Below are 19,439 nucleotides of genomic sequence, written 5' to 3'. Positions count from 1 at the left end.
AGAGATATATAGCTAGATGACAGATGATATAAATAGGTAAATAGATCAATAGGTGATAGATATACATATAGGATAGATGATAGATAGATAGATAGATAGATAGATAGATAGATAGATAGATAGGGAGGTAGGTAAAGGTTAGATATAGCTAGATACATAACAGATACATATATAGATATAGATATATAGATGATATAAATAGGTAAATAGATCAAAAGATGACAGATATAGCTAGATGGTAGGTATAAATATAGGATAGATGATAGGTAGGTAGGTAGGTAGGTAGCTAGGTGGCTAGGTAGATAGATAGACAGACAGAGACAGAAAGACAGATAGATAGATAGATGAGAGATAGATAGATAGGCAGAGAGAGAGAATTATTGCTCCCTATTCCCTTTCCAATGACTCTTAAGGGTGACAACTGAAGAGATGATTAGAGAGAAACCAAAATAAATATTTTTTTGTTCCAGTTAAAAACATTTTAAGGCAGAGATCAAGAATTTCTGGAAGCTAGGTTAATTTTTTTTTCAAGTCAGTTATGTACCATTTCATAGATGCATAGAATAATAGGTTTAGAGTCAGAAGAAGGCTCTGAAGTTATCTAGTCCACTCCTTTTATTACACAGATTAGGAAAATGAGGACAAGTGAGCTTAAATGTCTTATGCAAGATCACACAAGGGACAAGTGACTAAGAGCCAGGCTCTGAACCCAAGTTCTCTGATGACGGAAACAATATGTTCCTTCTGCATCATGTTTTCTCTGATTCAGGTATTCACAATTTAGCATAAATCTAATTTAAAGAAAAAAAAATTTCTTCTTAAACTTTCCAAGAGAAGGGGATATTTTTTTTAAAAGAACCTCTTATTTGAGTTTTGCTTCAAGTAATCACAAAACATAATAATTTATTATGACATTCCCCCTTGGACGTTTTCTAAGAATTAACAGTAGGTCAATTAATTTAATGGTCATAGTAGAATGTGTAACAATTTCGAGCTTACTAATGGTGACCGAAATTACCTGTTAAAGGTCAATTTCAACTACAGACACAGTCAAAGAACTGTCCACATTCTTCTTTTCTAGTATCATTTTGTTATGGGTCATTTACTAAGGCATGAAAATGTCTTTTCACTAAAACACTGATGTTCAGAATATGTTTACTGAATAGTTAGTCAAAGAGATTTTCATTTGTTTTCTGTCATGAAAATTAATTCATGACTTGAAAGGGTTAAAAGTAGCCCTTAAAAGGCTGAAGGCATTGCTTACACAATAGGGATTTAGAAATGCATCAAATTATTTGGGACACGGCACACAAAGGATTCCACAGTAGGGGCATCTATGAGCTACTCATGGTTCAATGGAAAGAACTCTGACTTCTAAATTGAGAGGAACTTAGTTCAGATTCTGGTTGACTCTGAACCTGCCTGACTTTGGTCAAGTCAGTCTAACACTCAACCTCAGTTTCATCATTCATAAAATGAAGATTGTTGCACTGGATGACCTCAGTTTCCTTCTAGCTTTCACTCTATAATCTTTGATGTTCCTTCTCTTTCCATTAATGCAAATCGTAACTTTCCTCCCTCTTCCTTCACTCAGTCACATCTTGGGCACAACTTTTCTCCCTATATTCATTTCCACGAAGGAAATACGGCAGGTTTTATTTCTGGACTAGACAAGAAAGAATTGTTTTTCTTATTTTTTTCTATTCGTTATTTTTTTAAATTTTTGCCCAGAGTTATATTTTTAAAACAAAAACTTACCGTCTGTGCGTAACACCAAAGGAGTAGGGGAACCTAGTACTCTGTTGTTTGTAACGGTACTAGTCACAACACAGGTGTAATTTCCCACATCAGATGGTTCCACTTTGGCTATGTACAGGTGTCCTGTCTCCTGAGAAACAAATCGTCGGCTGTCTTCTTGCACAAATGATGGGTATTCGTTGAAGATCCAAGCATATGAAAGCTCTAATTTTGATTTTGAAGCAAAAAACAGTGATTACAATGAATGAAGATATTTGTGGAATCTACACATCTGTGAAGCAGTTAAGTAAAGCAGGTAGTTGAGTTTTTTGTGGCCGTTAGCTAACGAATACAGTATTTCTACCACACAGATGCTTACAAAGGAACTGTTCTTTTTAAAGGAGTTTATGTTACAAATTGAACAATTGCTGATAAGTATGAGTCTTTCCATATCCAAAAAAAAAATAGAATTCCATAAACTGTCAACTTCTTTTGAATATCTTTTTTTAATTTTTAATGTATATTAGTGACAATATGGCCCTGTAAATCTGTATCCTCTTCTAACAGTTTTTGGTTGCCTTTGTGTATTTTTAATTTTTTAATGATATCCCTGTTTTGGGCTTGTTTGTTTTATCTCTCTATTATTAACCAATTCTCCCCTTCCCCTCCCTATGAGACCTCTCATGAAATGACCAAAATGTAGCCAAGCAAAACAAATCAACGTATTGACCATATCTGAAAATGCACATATCACTCAACACCTGGGGTCCAGTAGTATTTAAAGTGTGTCTGGGTGTTCATGTGAATTGTGGCCACAACCCAAGCTAGCTACACCTGACCTCAAGGGGTAGGGGATCAACAAAGGTTGACATAGGAGTTTCATCACAGCCAACCAATTACGGGGTTTTCTCTAGCACAACGATGCCTTTTCTTATGCCTCTCCTGCCAAAAAAAAACAAAACAAAAAAACAAAACTCCCCGACTTTGAGCACCTTGCAAGCTAGCCACCTCTCTGTTCTGAGCCAGGTTTCCAACTGGGATGTACTTACCTAACTGCTCTTGGGCATGTAAAGAAGCTGCTATGTAAGTGCCATTAGAAAAATCATGATCCTTCCTCCCCAAGCATACCCATTCTTTGTTCCACAAATCACATTCTGGCTATAATAGATACTCCCCAGAGGCAAGATCTGTCCTCTAAATAGTGGACAATGAGTAAATACCAAACCTCCCTCTATGTGCCCCACAGGAGGTATAGACAGGAATGGGTTATGGCAGATTCTAGATGCCATTGAACTCTGTCCTCTAAACGTACCTATCATCATCATCATCATCTTTTCTATTGTGTAGAAGTGTATTTTAGGTGCCACCGTTCACTCCTCCTTCTCCCTCATACCACCTTATCTAATATGCAACTGTATCTTGTCATTTCTACTTCCACATCTCTTTTTTCCATTCAGATAGGTGCCATCCTATTATGGGCCCTCATCCCTCTTACTTACATGATGCAATAACTTCCTAATTGATTTCTCTGCCTCAGATTCCTCATTCTTGTGGCTGCTAACGTGATTTCCCAAAGATTCAGTGGCTTTCCATTGATGATAGATGGACAGATGACACTGTCTGTCATCACACTGACATCATGGGGGTGATGTCTTGACTTGCATGGGAATTATATTTAAGTGGTGCCCAATTGTGTGAAATCATCAGTGTCATTCTCCCTTTCAGAGTTATTGAAGTTCAGTGGCAGGACAAAAGTCAGGAGAACCTGAGGACAGTAGATGGCCCTGGTGTCTTTGCTGTCTGGTCAGGCTCTCAGCACTCCAAAGCATCTGCCTCAGCTGCCTTCATGGTTGTTAGGACAAACTGTTCCCATGCACTCATTCCAGCAGGGGTAGACTTCACATACTTGGGCTAGACATCCTGCTAATTCAGCTATGGGTTGGAGGCCTCCTTGTCTGTCTGTTATCTGTCTGCTGAAATGGCTTACCTGGGTGTGGCTGTTGTGCATGCTACAGCTTCTTGGGCCACACATGTGTTCAACTTTCATTGCCAAAGAAGACCATGACATCAGAGAAATGATGACATGACTTGCACTTGACTTTTTTTGAGTGAGGGAGGGCTGTGCAGGTCACCAGCCTCATTTCTCCTCCAGAGCTATCTGAATCCAGTGACCAGATATTCCTCAGGATGACTGGAGATGACCCAGGATGAGGCAGTTGGGGTTAAATGACTTGTCCAAGGTCACACAGCTAGTGAGTGTCAAGTGTCTGAGCTGAGATTTGAACTCAGGTCCTCCTGACTCCTGCACTGGTGCTCTATCCACTGCACCACCTAACTGCCCCAGGAGGTCTATAGGACTCAAAATGAGAAAAGAAAAACTATCCTGCTTATGTGTGCTCCCTTAACAATGTCCTTCTGTTCTTTTCTATAAATTTACAAAACCAAAGGAAAAAACCTCAATAACTAAAACAAACAAAATTACAATTGCTCGTACTCATCTCCCCACCATCATCACCTGAGAGAGAAGGTAGGCAGGGAAGACTTGCAACAAATATGCAGTCAAGTTAAAAAAATCCATACAATGGACCTGTCCCAAAATATATGCCTCTGCAATTTATTTTATTATATCTCTGTCAGATGGTTAGGTAACATGCTTCATCACAGACCCTCACTGAGAAGTGACCAAGTTTAGAAATTACATTTAAATGGCTTAAATGTGTCAAAGTTTGTCATTTCTACACTGAGAGCCGCCCACATTGTGAACCTTTCAGTGTGGGCTACCCCCGCCTCACCCTTCTCCCCTAAAGCAGAACCAAAACAAACAAAATCTTCCTCAACAACAAACAAGCAGAGTTTGTTGCACTGAAGATAGAATATTATCATGGCCACACGGCTTATCATTAGAATTTCCTTTCTGATGCCAAATTCATAGATAACCTCTTCTTTACATGTTACCAGAAGTATAGCCTAGCTTTTCATTTTCACTTCTGGAATAATTTCCCTCAAGTGCTATAAATGTAATCTTAATCATTTGGAGGGAAAATTATTTTGATAACAGGTAATTTCTTAAATCTTTACAGTTTTTAGGGAGTAATATTAATGCTAAAGTTTAATTACCAAGAAATAACTAGAATCTCAATAGGTGTTAGTTTCAGCCTGCAGAGCGTTCTTGTTCTCCCTCTCTCTCTCTCTCTCTCTCTCTCTCTCTCTCTCTCTGTCTCTCTCTCTGTCTCTCTCTCTCTCTCACCTCCCATGTGTGTATATAAACACACACATGTGTGTACATATGCATATGTATGTACCTATGTATATATGTGTGTACACACACAAATGTATATAATTCTTTGGAGAGCCTGAGAATCATTCTACAAAATCTAATGAACTAAAAGACACAATCTCTCACACACACATACATATATACACAATACATATATGTTATACGTGTGTATGCATACACATACACTTATGCAAGTTCAAATTTACAAACTTTCCAATACCCTTATGCAAATCACTAATGTATTACCACAGTCTATTTATTAATATTATCTTAATATTACACTTAATATTATCAGTGGTATATTAATATTGAAAATGTGAAAATACTTTTTTTTTAAAAGTAAAGACTCGTATTACTCAAAGCTACAAACTAAGACTAAGGACTGAAATCTTGCTTTCTCAGGAATAACTTGATGAATTACGCCATTCATCTAGGCTTATTCCTTGTGGAGTCACTTAAGAACAAGGATAACTAATTTCACATGAAATATGTCACTCTGGAGATACATAATGTATCTAGAGATACATTAATACAAGTTCTAGTGACATTTAAGGGACTACTTTGGCTCCATTATAAAACTTCATTGTGAAGGAGAGTTAATCCTTTTAAAGACTTCTCCAAGAAATTCTAACAAATAAGACTGTATTTATTTGTTAGTTCTTCAATCATTATTATGAAAGCAGTTTAAAGTTATAACCAATCAAAATTGTAAACCCAAGAAAAATGCGAGGTGATGTTTTGAAAGTTGTATAGTCCAATTGCACCTAGAAGAAAATGGTCAAAACCAACCACGGAAACTTAAGTTGAGTGTTAATCAATCAACAAGTACTTATTAAGCACCTTTGACCAGGTATCTCTGTCTCTCACAGATGTCAATTTTTCTATCCTCTGATATTTATCTGTCATCTACCTACCCATCTTTCCATCATCTATCATGTATTTATTATCTCTAATTTATCTTTCTATCATGTATTCGTCACATATCTACCCATCTTTCAATCATCTATCATGCATCTATCCATTTATCTTTCTATCATCTATCTATTTATCATGCCTCTATACTTACACACAAATATGGCTATATATCATACAGGCTACTTAATCCAGTGCCTTTATCTCACAGATGAGGAGCTGAGGCTCAGACAGGTAAAGTGATGTGTCCACAGAGAGTATATAGCTGAGCCAAGATTTGAAACCAGGAGCTCTCCCTCCACATTTTCCTCTCTCTGTTTTACTGCTCTGCCTCTATTGACGTGCATGTGCATACAAAGTCCCTCATCAATTCAGTTCTATACCTTTTCTGCAACTTATACTCTCAGACAGTCACCAAGAATGCTAAGAGGCTCCATAACTTCTCTGGTATCACAAATCCAGCTTATGTCAGAGGTAGGTTACAAATCTATGTCTGTTTGTTTTACCTGGCTTTGAGGGCAAATCTCTATACGCTATGCTATGCTATCTGTCTCTCAATACATATTTACATCTATTATAGTTACAAAGCGTTTATGTCTATATTTATCCTTCCATCTTTTTATCTATTTGTCTTAATCTAAAGAGATAAGCCGAAAGATAGACAAGTAGGTCAAAAGATGTCCTTAAATCAACCTACAATTAGGTTGACTGTCAAAGATTAGTCTGCAAGTTAGTTTGCAAGTCATTTAGATCCTGAATTTTCCAAAGAAATAAAGTTACCAATAATGAATGAATCTATAGGCCAACCTAAAGAACCTTTTTACTCATACTATCGTTAAACTGGAGAACTAGGTTACAAATTTTGAGTCTTGAGAGTGATGAACGCATATAACATGGTAGGAAGGATAAGATAATGAAGGAAATTGTTTCCCCTTCTTCTGTGTACAGAAGTGGCCATACATGGATTGTGACTCTTCTACCCCTTAAAATGCCCCTTCTACCTTCTAAGACCCTTCATTAGAGGTCCAGTGTCCTTATGCTACTTGAAGTCCTACTGTGGGGAATTCCAGCTAGGCCACTCTAAACCTCATTGCTCTACCCTATAGAGTAGTTCATGCTTCAGAACTCTCTCAAATAAAATTCTTCTTGCTTTAATGTGCCTTACTACAGTTAGAGATTAGAGGGAAAGCAACAAGCAAATTAATTCATACTAAACTAAATAATTGATTAACTTTCTTAGGGTTATTTGTATATTTAGAATAGGAAAATTACTAACTCAAATACATCTTTAACTGCTGAATTTCAGGCACTAATGAAGTAAGGTTAAACAAAACCAGACAACAGTGAGACATATGGGGGCAAAGTTCTGTTCTAACACACTTGCCTGGCAATCTGGCTTCTTGGTCATGTCCCTAAACTGTGCGGTTTCTGCCCTCTGTCTATTTCAAAGTTCATGAATAGTCTAAAAATGAAAATTTCATAAGATTTCCTTTCAGGCACACCAGGGACTCCACTGAAAGAGGGAGAGATTGCAGCATAGATTTAGAGCTGGTAAAGTTCTCAAAGTCTATGGATTGCCACTCTCTCTTCTCAGTGGCAGGGAGATGCTATGGGTTTTGAATGGAGCTCCTCTGATTCCAGAGACAAAGCTTTTTGAACTACCTCCCACAGGCAAAAGGAGAAGATTTTAAATCATCCACTGTTTGCAAAGTGTAGACAGCCTTTAGAAATCATGGTAGATAAGGTGGTTATGCGTCCCTAGTACACCTATATAACTATGACAAGAAAGTAAGTGTAGAATTCAACAAATTCCATATATGTGTATGTGTATACGCATGTACATATATATATATATATATATATACACAATTTTGTATATATTTATTTTTCCAATTACACATAAAAATAATTTTTAACATTTATTTTTTAAAATTTTGAGTTCTAAATTTCCTCTCTCCCTTTCTCTCACCCCCCCCATTTTTGAGCAATTTGATATAAACTATACATGTACAGTCATGAAAAACATATTTTTCATATTAGTCATATTTTGAAAGAAAACATAGACCCCTCAAAAATAAGAAAAATAAAGTTTAAAAAAGTATGGTTTGATCTACATTTAGACTCCATCAGTTCCTTTTCTGGAAGGGGCGAGTATTTTTCATCATAAGTCCTTCAGAACTTCAGTCTTGGATCTTTGTACTGCTGAGAATAAGAGTTATTCACAATTGATCATCATACAATACTGCTGTTCCAGTATACATTGTTTTCCTGGTTTTGGTCACTTCACTTTGCATCAATTCATGGAAGACTTTTCAGGTTTTTCTGAAACTATCCTGTTCATTGTTTTTTATATCACAATAATATTCCTTCACAACCATATATCACAACTTGTTCAATCATTCCTCAAATTATGAGCAGCCCTGAAATTTCCAAATTTTTGTCACCACAAAAAGAGCTGCTATAAATATTTTGTACATATACGTTCTTTTCATTTTTAAAAATAAACATCTTTGGGATACAGACATGCATCCCACATGAGATGTGGTATTGTTGGATCAAAAGGCATGCACAGTTTTATAAACTTTTAGGCACAGTTCCAAATTGTTCTTCAGAATGGTTGAATCAGTTCACAACTCTGCCAACATGGAGAACCTGCTCTGAGTCTTGAAGGAAGTAAGGGATTTTCCAATCATATGGGAGGAGTGAGAGCATTTCAGACACTGAAGACAATCAGATCAGAGGAATTAAGATGGGAAAACTGGAGATAGATGTTGTATGTGAGGAAGGGAAAAAAAGCTTAGTTTGGAGTATAGAATGTGGAAAGGGTAATAACGTATAATGAAACTGGAAAATGCCAACTCCTTCATTTTTTATCCAAGAATCTCTTATGGGGGTGGGGCTTAAATATCTCAGGCCCTTTTTATAGTGTGGTAAACCTGTTTGGTTTTGAGGAGGGAGCACTGAAACAATAGGTGACTTGAATAGAAAGGGTTTACCCACGGTACTGCATGTTCCTGATGACAGCTTAAATTTATAAATAAATGCTATCTCCAGTCCCTGGCAAGTTAGATGGAAATTACCTGCCCAGCCTCTTACATACTGGAATCCCTGATGCCCTGTCTGTATTTCTGGGTGGAGATATGACCCAGCACAGAGGATAAATGAGTTGGAAGAGAAGTCAAAACGAATTATTGGATTCTTTTTAGTATATTGAGTATAAGCTAAATAAAGGAAGGTCTCTATAGACCAGCAGAGACTGCTAAGCATAATTTTACAGAAGAGGAAGCTGAGGTTCAGAGAAGTCCAGTGATTTGCTCAAGATTACAAAGCTAGACGTGGAAGACAAGGAGTGGTCATTTAGCATCTTCCCAATGTGTGTTTATTAAAAAAAATAATGTTTTTAAAAATAATAATAATAAAAATATATATGATCATACAAATACTTACAGGCACACATAGACTGCATATACAAGACACAATGTAGTAGATAGAGACCTTTACTTGGACTCAGGACGGATGACCTGGATTTAAGTCCGGTCTCTGCCACATGAACTAATGTGACCATGGGTAAGACATTTCCCTTGTGAGTGTCCCTAACAACTCTAAGAGTTTAACTTGAAGAGGTGCCAATGTGGAGTGGTTTTTCCCCAGGACCTCCCTCAAATGATGAAACCATGGGTCCAACACCAAATGGAAAAAAAATCTACACACAGAAACGCAGACACAGACACACAGACACAGGCACAGACACAGACACACAGACACAGACACAGACACAGGCACAGACACAGACACACAGACACAGACATACACAGGCACAGACACAGACACACAGACACACACACACAGACACAGACACACAGACACAGACACAGACACACACACACACAGACACAGACACACAGACACAGACACACACACACAGACACACACATACAGACACACACAAACACAGGCACAGACACACACACACAGACACACAGACACAGGCACAGACACAGACACACAGACACACAGACACACACACACGCACACACACACACACAGACACACACACACACTATTTCCCCTTATGGAATGTAAGCCCCTTGAGGGAAGGGCTGTTTCACTCTTTTCTTTCCATCTCCAGTATCCAATACAGTGCCACTCACATAATGAGTACTTAACATATATTTGTCAATGGATTCATTGTAGAAATGAAACTCTCCCAAAGAAATGGTTGCCCCCAAAGGTACTATTTGTGGAGCTGAAACTTCATGCCAGGTCCAAAAATGTACTGGTGCACAAACTCATAGTGTGCTCTGCCAAAAATCCTCTTGTGCAGCTAAAAAAAGAGCACCTCAGTAATACCTTTTTCATATTTAATAAAATGTGTGTTTGGTTAAGCCGATGGTAAATATATGCCAAACCCTAGTTGTCAGAAGAATGGTTTTCTCCTTCATCAGACTGAACTGGGGGCATTTTTTAAGAAAAAATTACTTCAGTGGTAGTAAATAATATTTTACTTTTAAGTGCAGTTCAGGTGAAGGTAAAGAATCGTACAGCTCAGGGGAGTGCTAATTGGATCCAATTATAATTTGATTGACCTGCCTTGCTATTAAAATGACATGTAAAATTTATACTGCCCTTGCAAAATGGAAATTTCTTCCCCAGCATATACTTGCTACAGGATGCTCATACTTTAACAAATTCAAAGGTAGGGATTTTTTTTTGGATGCAATTCCCCAATTAACTCTTGGGATCCAATCTCAGAGGAAAAGTTTTCAGCATGGCAAATGATACAAGAACTTCTTGTATGGGAAAGGTTGTAGAGAATTTGATAAAATATTTAAGGCCTAGTGAATTAAAGAAGAAGCGTTAAAATACAAGGATCCTTTCTAATTAAGGCTAATTTTTAAAAATGAAAATTTAAACTTCCTTTGGCAATGTCACGGAATCTCTGGTCTGTCTGAGTTATAGTTTATAAAAATAAAATGAAGTCAAGTGCCAATTTCCACTGGTAAATAAGAAAGAGTATGTCAGGTGTGGAAGCTTCAATTCTCTCAGGTCACTAGGGGCTCATTTACTAAACACATCAAATGATTCCTCAGGGGTCTGGGAGGGTAAATGATTCTCTGAAGGAAATTGACTTCTGAAGTGTAATCGAAATGGAAATAAAGAGTACAGTCTCATGAAAGAGGTCTTGCCTCTGACTTCTAACCTCTTCTGAATTTTCTTTCACAGAGCTCAGAGAAATCAAAATGCAATAAAGAACATAACCTACATTGTTGAAATAAACAAAATCTCCACAAAACAACCTGACCTTTAAAATACACTGGGCATCTGAATATTTTATCATGGTTTGTGGCTGAAATAAAAAGAAAATGTGAACCATCCCAAGACGAAATCAGTCATCAAAAGTAAGCTGGTCTCTTGGACCTCGAGGGAGTTGATTGGTGATATCTATTCTGTTGCCACTAAAAAATCCTCAGGAAACTCTTCAGTGAGGGCCAGATTGTGCCAAATAAATACAAATTTGCATATTTTCTCAGAAAAATGACATAGGTGATAATCACAAAGCCCCATTAGGCTATTTCAAGAATATATAGATATCTCAATATAGAAGAGACACATGAATATGGCCCCAGGGAAAATTCTGTTCTCTCAAAGGTTAAGACATAGAAGCACCACTAGACTGGAAAGGCAAAGGCAGCAGATGTTAGGAGTCTTTTGTGCACACAGACTGCTGCTTCTCTCATCCTTAGTTCCAGGTATGCTTGTACTACCCAGGCATGCTTTTCCCCTGTAAAAACTACAGAGAATTCATAAACTCAGCATCCAGACAGAGAATCAGACAAGGCTTTCTTTTCATAGCTCCCCAATGGGAGGGGATCAGAGGGGATGAAACTAGAACCCAGGACCCCACTCCCATGCACAAAGTCATAGCAGACCACAAAGCTAGTTAGAAGGGATCTCAGAAGCCATTAGTCTAACTCCTTTGAGTTACAAAGAAATTGAGACCCAGAAATTGGTGAGACTTGATAGAAGCAAGAGGATGGGGGTGTCAAGTCCCATCTCTGACATTACCTTTGTGACTTTGGGAAAGACAACTCAACTTCCAGGGCTTAAATTTCCTCTTCTATGTTTGGGGGAGGGGTGGGATTAGATAAGCAATTAGGTGGTGCAATGGATAAACTACTGGGTTGGGAATCAGGAACACTCATTTTTTTGAGTTCAAATCTGTCCTCAACACTTAATAGCTGGGTGATCCTCGGCAAGTCAGTTAACCCTGTTTGCCTCAATCTCCACAACTGTAAAATGAATTGGAGAAGGAAATGGCAAACCACTCTAGTAACTTTGCCAAGAAAATCCCAAATGAGGTCACAAAGAGTCAGACATAACTGAAAAAAAAATCAACAATTGACTTGGATTAGATGGCGTCTTACAGCTCTAGAGCTGTAATATAAATTGACTTTCCCATGACCACACAGGCAAGAACTGTCAGAGGCGGAACTGAAAAGAAAGGTCCTTAGTCTTCAAAGTTGGTGTTCCTCCTTCCTCTGAGACCTTGCTACACCTCCAAAGAGGCATGATGGAGTAGACAGAATATAGGACGCAGAGTTAGGATGATCTGAATTGAAATCCCACCTCACAAACTTACTGTGTGACCCTGGACAAGTTTTCCCAGCACTATTTCCCTCATCTATAAAAGAGAGTTGGACTTCATGGCCTCTGAGATCCTTTCCTTTTCTACACTGATGATCTTACATTTGCTTCCAATGTTTTGTCCCAATTTAAAGACTGCCAGTTTCCCAGATTTGCCCTTGATCTCTCTCCAGAACACAGAATGATTCCTTCTGAATGACTCCTCTGATTCTATACCTACTCACAGAAAACAAAAATCAGAGTACTTGGATTCAAATTCTGGTTCTGATTTTGGACAACTCACTGAACCTCTCAAGACTTCAGTTAACTCATCTGTCAAATAGGGAGGTTAGATTAAATGGTCTCTCAATTTGGGATGTTGGGATCTTAAGAACTCTCACTCAACACAGCAACTCATATGCACAGGGGTGAGTTTCTACCACCATCTACCACCATTTACCACCTGCATTCAGAGACCATATCAGAGAGCCTCAAACTCAGAGCAGTAGTAAACACTGCAGGGACCTGTGTTTCCTCTCACCTGCCACAAACAGCCAATTTCCCATCGCTATAATTTTTTTGACTTTATTATTCAGTATATAGATGGTGATGAGATGTTTGACTGTTGTTGACAGTCTGGAGACTTACTGAAATTTATGTACAGAAAGAGGATCAACCATTAAGTCATCTATTGTTTTGAGCCGTTACAACATGGAAAGGTATGGAATCTCCATCAGAGAGTAATGGATAAAGTGCTAGAGATGGAAGTCAAAAAGATCTGCATTGCAACCCCACCTCAGATACATACTAGTTACATGACTTTGGGCAAGTCTTTTAAAATCTCTATGGCTCAGTCTCTTCAACTGAGAAAATGGACAGGTTAAATTTAATAGCTCCTAAGAAACATTCCAGCTCTATATCTATGAACTTGTTCAGGGGTTCTTAAAGTCTTACTATGTCATAACACAAATATACTTCTCTGTAGTATTAATATCTTTAATTTCTTGTCTATCTTAGCCAGAGATATTCTCCCATCCCCAAAAATAAAAGTCTCATTCCATAGATTTTTTAAAAATCTGAATATTTTTACTAGTTCTGTTTATTCTGTATAACAAAATAGAGATGTTGCTTTTCATGGCAGAATTACCTGAAAAAATACATATACTCAAAGTTCCATTTTAGCTAAAATTCTGTTCAGGTACTTCCAGTACAGTGAAAAAATGAGAAGAAATTCAAAGAATGGGGGAATGGTGAAATAAGTACGATTAGCTAAGCTCTGATGTGGACCCACTCTAAACCTGTTAGAATTGAAGTTCTGTGAGGGCAAGATCTATTCTCATTTTGCCCTTAAATCTCCATCACCTAGCACAATGCCTGGCACACAGTGGAGCTTAATAAATACTCATCAATAAGTAAGCAACTGAATGCTCAGTTGCTTACTACCTGATGATTAAAGGCCCAACCTGATTTTGATGCCTAGCTTGTGATACATTTTTTTTTTAAATCACAATGGGTCTAAAAATACTTAAATCTTCACCTGTCTTTTCCAGAGACAGAAATCCCTGGCTTTTACAGATTGCTTCAATGTACTGATTGGATTGGGTGATTTTTTTTTTTCTCTTTAAGGGATGGCTCTCTGGAAAGGAAGAGAAGGAATATGAAGGGAAACCATATAATGTAAAACTATATCAATGAAATCTATTTTTAAATTACTGATGATATACTCCCTCTGAAGTGTTATTCTTATACCTCAAGGCATTTAAAAAGAAAGAAATAGAAATTTGTAAAGCTCCTACTATGTGCCTGGCACTAGGCTAAGCACTTTTTAAAATACTATTTCATTTGGTCTGAACAACAACCTTGGAGGTACTGATGAGGAAACAGGCTAAGTGACTTGTCCAGGGTCACATGGCTGGCGTGTATCTGAGGCTATATTTGAAGTCTGATCTTCCTGACTCCTGATCCAACAATTTTCATGGGTTCTTTAAGTTCATAACTTCTGTTTAGAAGAAAGAAAAGTGGGAAAGGGGAGGAAAGAGAGGAGGGAGTGGAGAAAAACAGAGATGGGGAGGATGACAGACGGAAAACAAAATAAAGAGCTAAATAATGTCTAAATCAAATTATTCTCCTTCTTCCAAAATAGCCAAGGTCTGCTTTATGTTTTGTCTTTGGCAGAATTGGAAATTAGACACAAATAATAGTCATGGAATATTTTTAAGCCTTCAAACATGTTTCAAGGCTCTGCTCTGTGCCAAGTACTATGTATCCAGTGTCAGGGTTCAGGGTTCAGTTTTCTGTAGGTCAAATTCAGCTTTTCTTCTAAAAAGCAAAAAATTTTAGATTTACTGTTTCTTATATCCCAGACTATATTCATATCATCTATATATCTATACATGCATACATCTATATGTTCCAGAATATACACATATATTTAAATGAAAACCATTACATTTTCCCCATTCAAAAATATATGCCCATTTCTTCTTCTTGAGGATCTCTATCTGCCTGATCCCATGCCAAAAAAAAAAAAAAAAATACACAACATAACCACCCTCTTTCCTTTGAAGACTTGCTGAATGAAGCACTTTTTTAGTTTTTTTTTTAAAAAAAGAACAAACACTAAAAGGAAAAAAAAATTCTCATGGCTCATCTTCAACCAACATGATAGAAAAGTATTTTCTTCAAAGCCAGGAATATAGATTTGTGGTATAAAGCCATTAGATCCCAATTCACTCAGAAGTCTGGACAACTGGCATGAGCATCCTAGAACAAAATTACCTGTTAAAATTGACTGTCTCGACTGACATAAGCACTCACTCACTTTGCTTAGATTCTCAAAGTGCCCAACTTAGCCAAATAGCAAATTCACCTTCTCCTTTTATATTTATACTCCCTAACTCTATTGCTGTCTTATTTTCTAAACATACTTCTATTAAGCAACTTCTCTTTCTTCTTGTTTTAATTAGGCTAATTTCTTTTCCTGCTAATTCGGGTTAACACAAAATCTCTTCCTTCTTGTCTACCGTATCCCTTCTCTTGATCCTGTATCTGAGCTCCCCCCAGGGTTTCCCTCCAGCCCTCTAATTCCACACATTTTGTCTTTCTTCCTGGGAACTGGAAGGATATAATAAATATTTAGAATTACTGATAGTGCTCCCCTGTCAACATCCTTTTTTGGGGATCGAATTTTATTTCAACATTTCTTATGGACCATAAGATTTTAAGCTTCTTGAAGGCAGAGACTATCTTTCGGCTTTCTTTGCATTCCTAGGGCTTAGCACACTGCCTGGCACATGGTAGGCACTATTTTTTCTTTTTTTTTAAGTAGGCACATATTTATAATTTATTGATTGGTCATTGATTGTGGTCCATTCATGCACATATTTATTCCCTTGTTTCCCTTTGTTACTTCAATTAGTTGAGGTCTAAACATTGCTATGTATGGAAAGACTTATTCAAACTTGTAATCTGAACTCATAAAGCTTAAAACAAGTTGAGAGAATTATGTCTTATGTCAAACTAATTCATAGCTTATTTTTATATTATATTCTTATAATTCTTATTCATAATATATCTTTATTGCACTTTTTTGTGCATGTGCAGGAAGACATATTCAATTCAAATAGCAGCCAGAGAAGTTGATTTTTGCAACATCAAGGAGAGAGTGAATGAGGTAGAATAAATAGTTTGGCAAAAATAATTTGTTCATCCAAACCTACATGATGTAGGAGTGAGGAGCCAATTAATCTTTAATAGCATCAGTTACTCAGGAGCTGCTGGATCTCCCCCAGATTTCCATTTTTGCATAAGGAAATTGTTGGCCTTGAAAACAGCCCCTATAATATACAGATTTTACAGAAATAAATCTTTTTTTGGCATCAGGTTCATTATGCACAAAGTTTCAACCATCCCTTCCCCTTGACTTCTTGTCTGTGCTTTCTTGGTCTTCTCCCAATCCCTCCTTAAAACTAAGGCTGCCTCAATTCCTCTGCTTGGTCTCCGTAAGTTGCTGGGCACCTAGAGGTCCCAATTCAGTTTTCTTCTATCAATCCTCCTGCTCTGGATGGTCCAACTATTCTTTCCATTTTGTCATTTTCCTTTCCTCTTCCCTTTCCTGTGGTTACCCTAAATTACTCTGTGCTGCACTCACAGAGTGAACTACTGAGCAACTGAAGGTAAAGCCTGAGACAACTTCACTCAGACATTCCTTTAACTCAGCTTTTTACTCCCAGTTACTCATCTCAGTTCTCCAGCCATCTCCTCTTTCCAGTCTCTGGAAACTGTCTCCTCTGTTCCTTGCCTTGATTTCCCTTTACTTAGTGCCTTCATCCACATCTCTTGATTCTTTCATTTTGAGCTGCCCTTGCTACTCAAACCAAGCATCCACCAGTTTTCAGTCTTAAAACTATATCTCCCCAGGAACACATCTGTCATGTACAAGTTTGTTCCTCTGGCAATGGAAAAGGGTCAAGTAAAAAGAAATGGGTTCAAGTTCCCTCTCAGACACTTACTAACTGTGTTACACTGGGTTAATTAGGATTTTTTAAAACTTCTACGAGCCTCAGATTTTTCTGAATTCTAAAACTGATTGGATTGAAGTCTTTAAAGTCTTTTCCAGTTCTAAATCTGTGGTCCACTTGCTAGGCTGTGTTGGATTTGATGGCCTCTAAGGTCCGCTGAAGCTCTAAATCTATGATCCTATGCATATGCTTCCATAGTGCTCAGCTAAGTTCTTTGGTAGTACACCCAGAAGATGCATGATGGAGGAAAAAGTTCTTCCCAGGTATCCTCTGTCTGCTAACTGTCTTTCATGAGGACACCTTTAATAAGATGATAAGTAAGAACTCAGTTCCTTCCCTTTAGACCTCTTCTTCCTTCTGATCTTGAGTGAGGGTGAGAGAGCTGGGCATGACCAAGTCTGAAATTCCTTCAAGCTCTAAATGAATGATTCTAAGAGAGTTGGAGGATGATCAATAAAGCTTAACAAGAAATCTATAGTTGAGATCACACAGTTCACGAGAACCTTCATTTTTGGCAAAAGTTTAAAACTCTTTTCTTCCCAAGATATTAATCAGATTTGCAAATAATTTTCAAAATGGACTGGTTTAGAAAGAAGCCAGGCTAGGAGTTAGCTGGCCTGGGAACTGGTCCCAGCTCTACTATATATAACTATACCTTTGGGGTGAAGCTCTGCACCTTATTTTCTTCACTGGTAGAATAAAAATTTTAGGTAAAAAAAAAAAAAAACCTCCTTCCATTCATTAAACTGTAAACTCCTATTTAGAAGAGAAAAAATAAGGAAGAAGAGGAGGAAGGAAAAAAAAGGAATGGTGAAAGACAGGGAGGAGGAGGACAATGAAGAAAAAACAAATTCCAGGACTAAATAATTTATAAATTGAATCAACCTCCTTCTTCCAAAATAGCCATGGTTTGCGTATGTTTCATCTTTGGTAGATTTGGAAATGAGATACAATTAATGAACATCCCCAAAATAACATGTCAAATAAAGAAGCATTTATCAAGCCTCCAAATATGCATCAAGTATCTTTGCGTCAGTTACTGCTAGGTTTTGGGAATGAAAGCAGGTGAAAGATAGGGAATGATCATTTATTAAAGGTCCTCTATGTGTCAGGCACTAAGTTCAGTGCTTTTACAAAGAATATCTCATTTGATCCTCACAACACGCCTGTGAGTTAGATGCTATACTATCTATCGTTAAGGAAACTGGAGCAGACAATGCAGTCAGTGAAGTCAGTTCCCCAAGGTCTCACAGCTAGTGTCTAAGGTGAGGTTTGGATTTAGGTCTTTCTGACTCAGCTCTGTCCTCTGCACCACACAGCAAGCTGTACAAAGATAAAATGAGACATTCTATTGGAGACAGGCATCTTGCACAAAAGTGTATATGTTAGATTGTGAGATCCTTGAGAACAGGGGCAGTCTTTTGCCTCTTTTTGTGTCCCAAGTCCTTAGTACAGTGTCTTGCATGTAGTAGATGCTCAATAAATGTTTATCAATTGTCCAAGCAACTAGGTGGTACAGCGCATAGAGTAAAGGGCTTGGAATTAGGAAGACTCGTGTTCATAAGTTCAAATCTGACTTCAGACACTTACTAACTAGGTGATCATAGGCAAGTCACTTAGCCCAGTTTGCCATAGTTCTTCATCTAAAAAATGATCTGGAGAAAGAAATGACAAACTACACTAATATCTTTGCTTTTATTTCAGAATATTGAAGCACCTGAACAGCAGCAGACTGACACAGCAATGTATAAGAAGGAAAGATTCTAAAACCAAAGGACCAGTAGAGGCATTGTGTGCTGCTAATGTTAGTGGTACTTGAAGGGAAAAGAGGGATTCTAAAATGTGGGGCAAGGAAGGAAGGAATGCTTTTTGGGGAAAACCACTTTCCCAAATACCCAGGGACAGGACATGGATTTTCCCATGTGGAGAATGGTTATCAGGGCAGTCTGATGAGCTCATCAAGCACATAAAGGAGAATGATCCAAAACGACTGAAGAGGTAGGTGGGAGAATGATGAGTCCAGAGGGGGAGGGACGTCTTTAATTGCCAAGATGGAATTTTACATTTTATCCTTAGAGGCTATTGAGTTTTGAGTAGAGTTGGTAAGACAGCAAATAGGGAGAGAAAATGTGACCCAGTCTGATGGGAGGGTGTGGAGAGGAGATAGGAATTCCAAAAGAACCTTCCCCATTAAGTCAATGGGGAAAGGGCAAGAAGTAACTAGGACCAGTTAGAAAAGAAAAAAGAAAAAAAAAGGAAAATCAATGTGATGTAATGAAAAAGAATTCTGGAATAGGAACCTTACAGATTCATCAACTGCTATATCTTGGTATATGAATTCAAGGTAAAGTGGTACTCATCATTACATA

At 37.7% G+C, this 19,439-nt stretch overlaps 1 protein-coding gene across 3 annotated transcripts in view; it reads right to left on the bottom strand.

Annotated features, from left to right (window-relative positions):
• CNTN3 (contactin 3) overlaps window positions 1-19,439 on the bottom strand; it is a 429,998-nt gene that overhangs the window by 99,799 nt on the left and 310,760 nt on the right. For all 3 annotated transcript variants that reach the window (XM_072598650.1, XM_072598651.1, XM_072598652.1), the window contains exon 6: window positions 1,759-1,962. In XM_072598650.1, coding sequence (XP_072454751.1) covers window positions 1,759-1,962 — 204 coding nt within the window. The remainder of the gene's footprint in view (window positions 1-1,758; window positions 1,963-19,439) is intronic.

This window comes from Notamacropus eugenii, chromosome 3, assembly GCF_028372415.1.
Source record: "Notamacropus eugenii isolate mMacEug1 chromosome 3, mMacEug1.pri_v2, whole genome shotgun sequence".
In the NCBI taxonomy this organism is placed as follows: domain Eukaryota; kingdom Metazoa; phylum Chordata; class Mammalia; order Diprotodontia; family Macropodidae; genus Notamacropus; species Notamacropus eugenii.
This window is presented reverse-complemented; position numbering and strand designations above follow the sequence as displayed.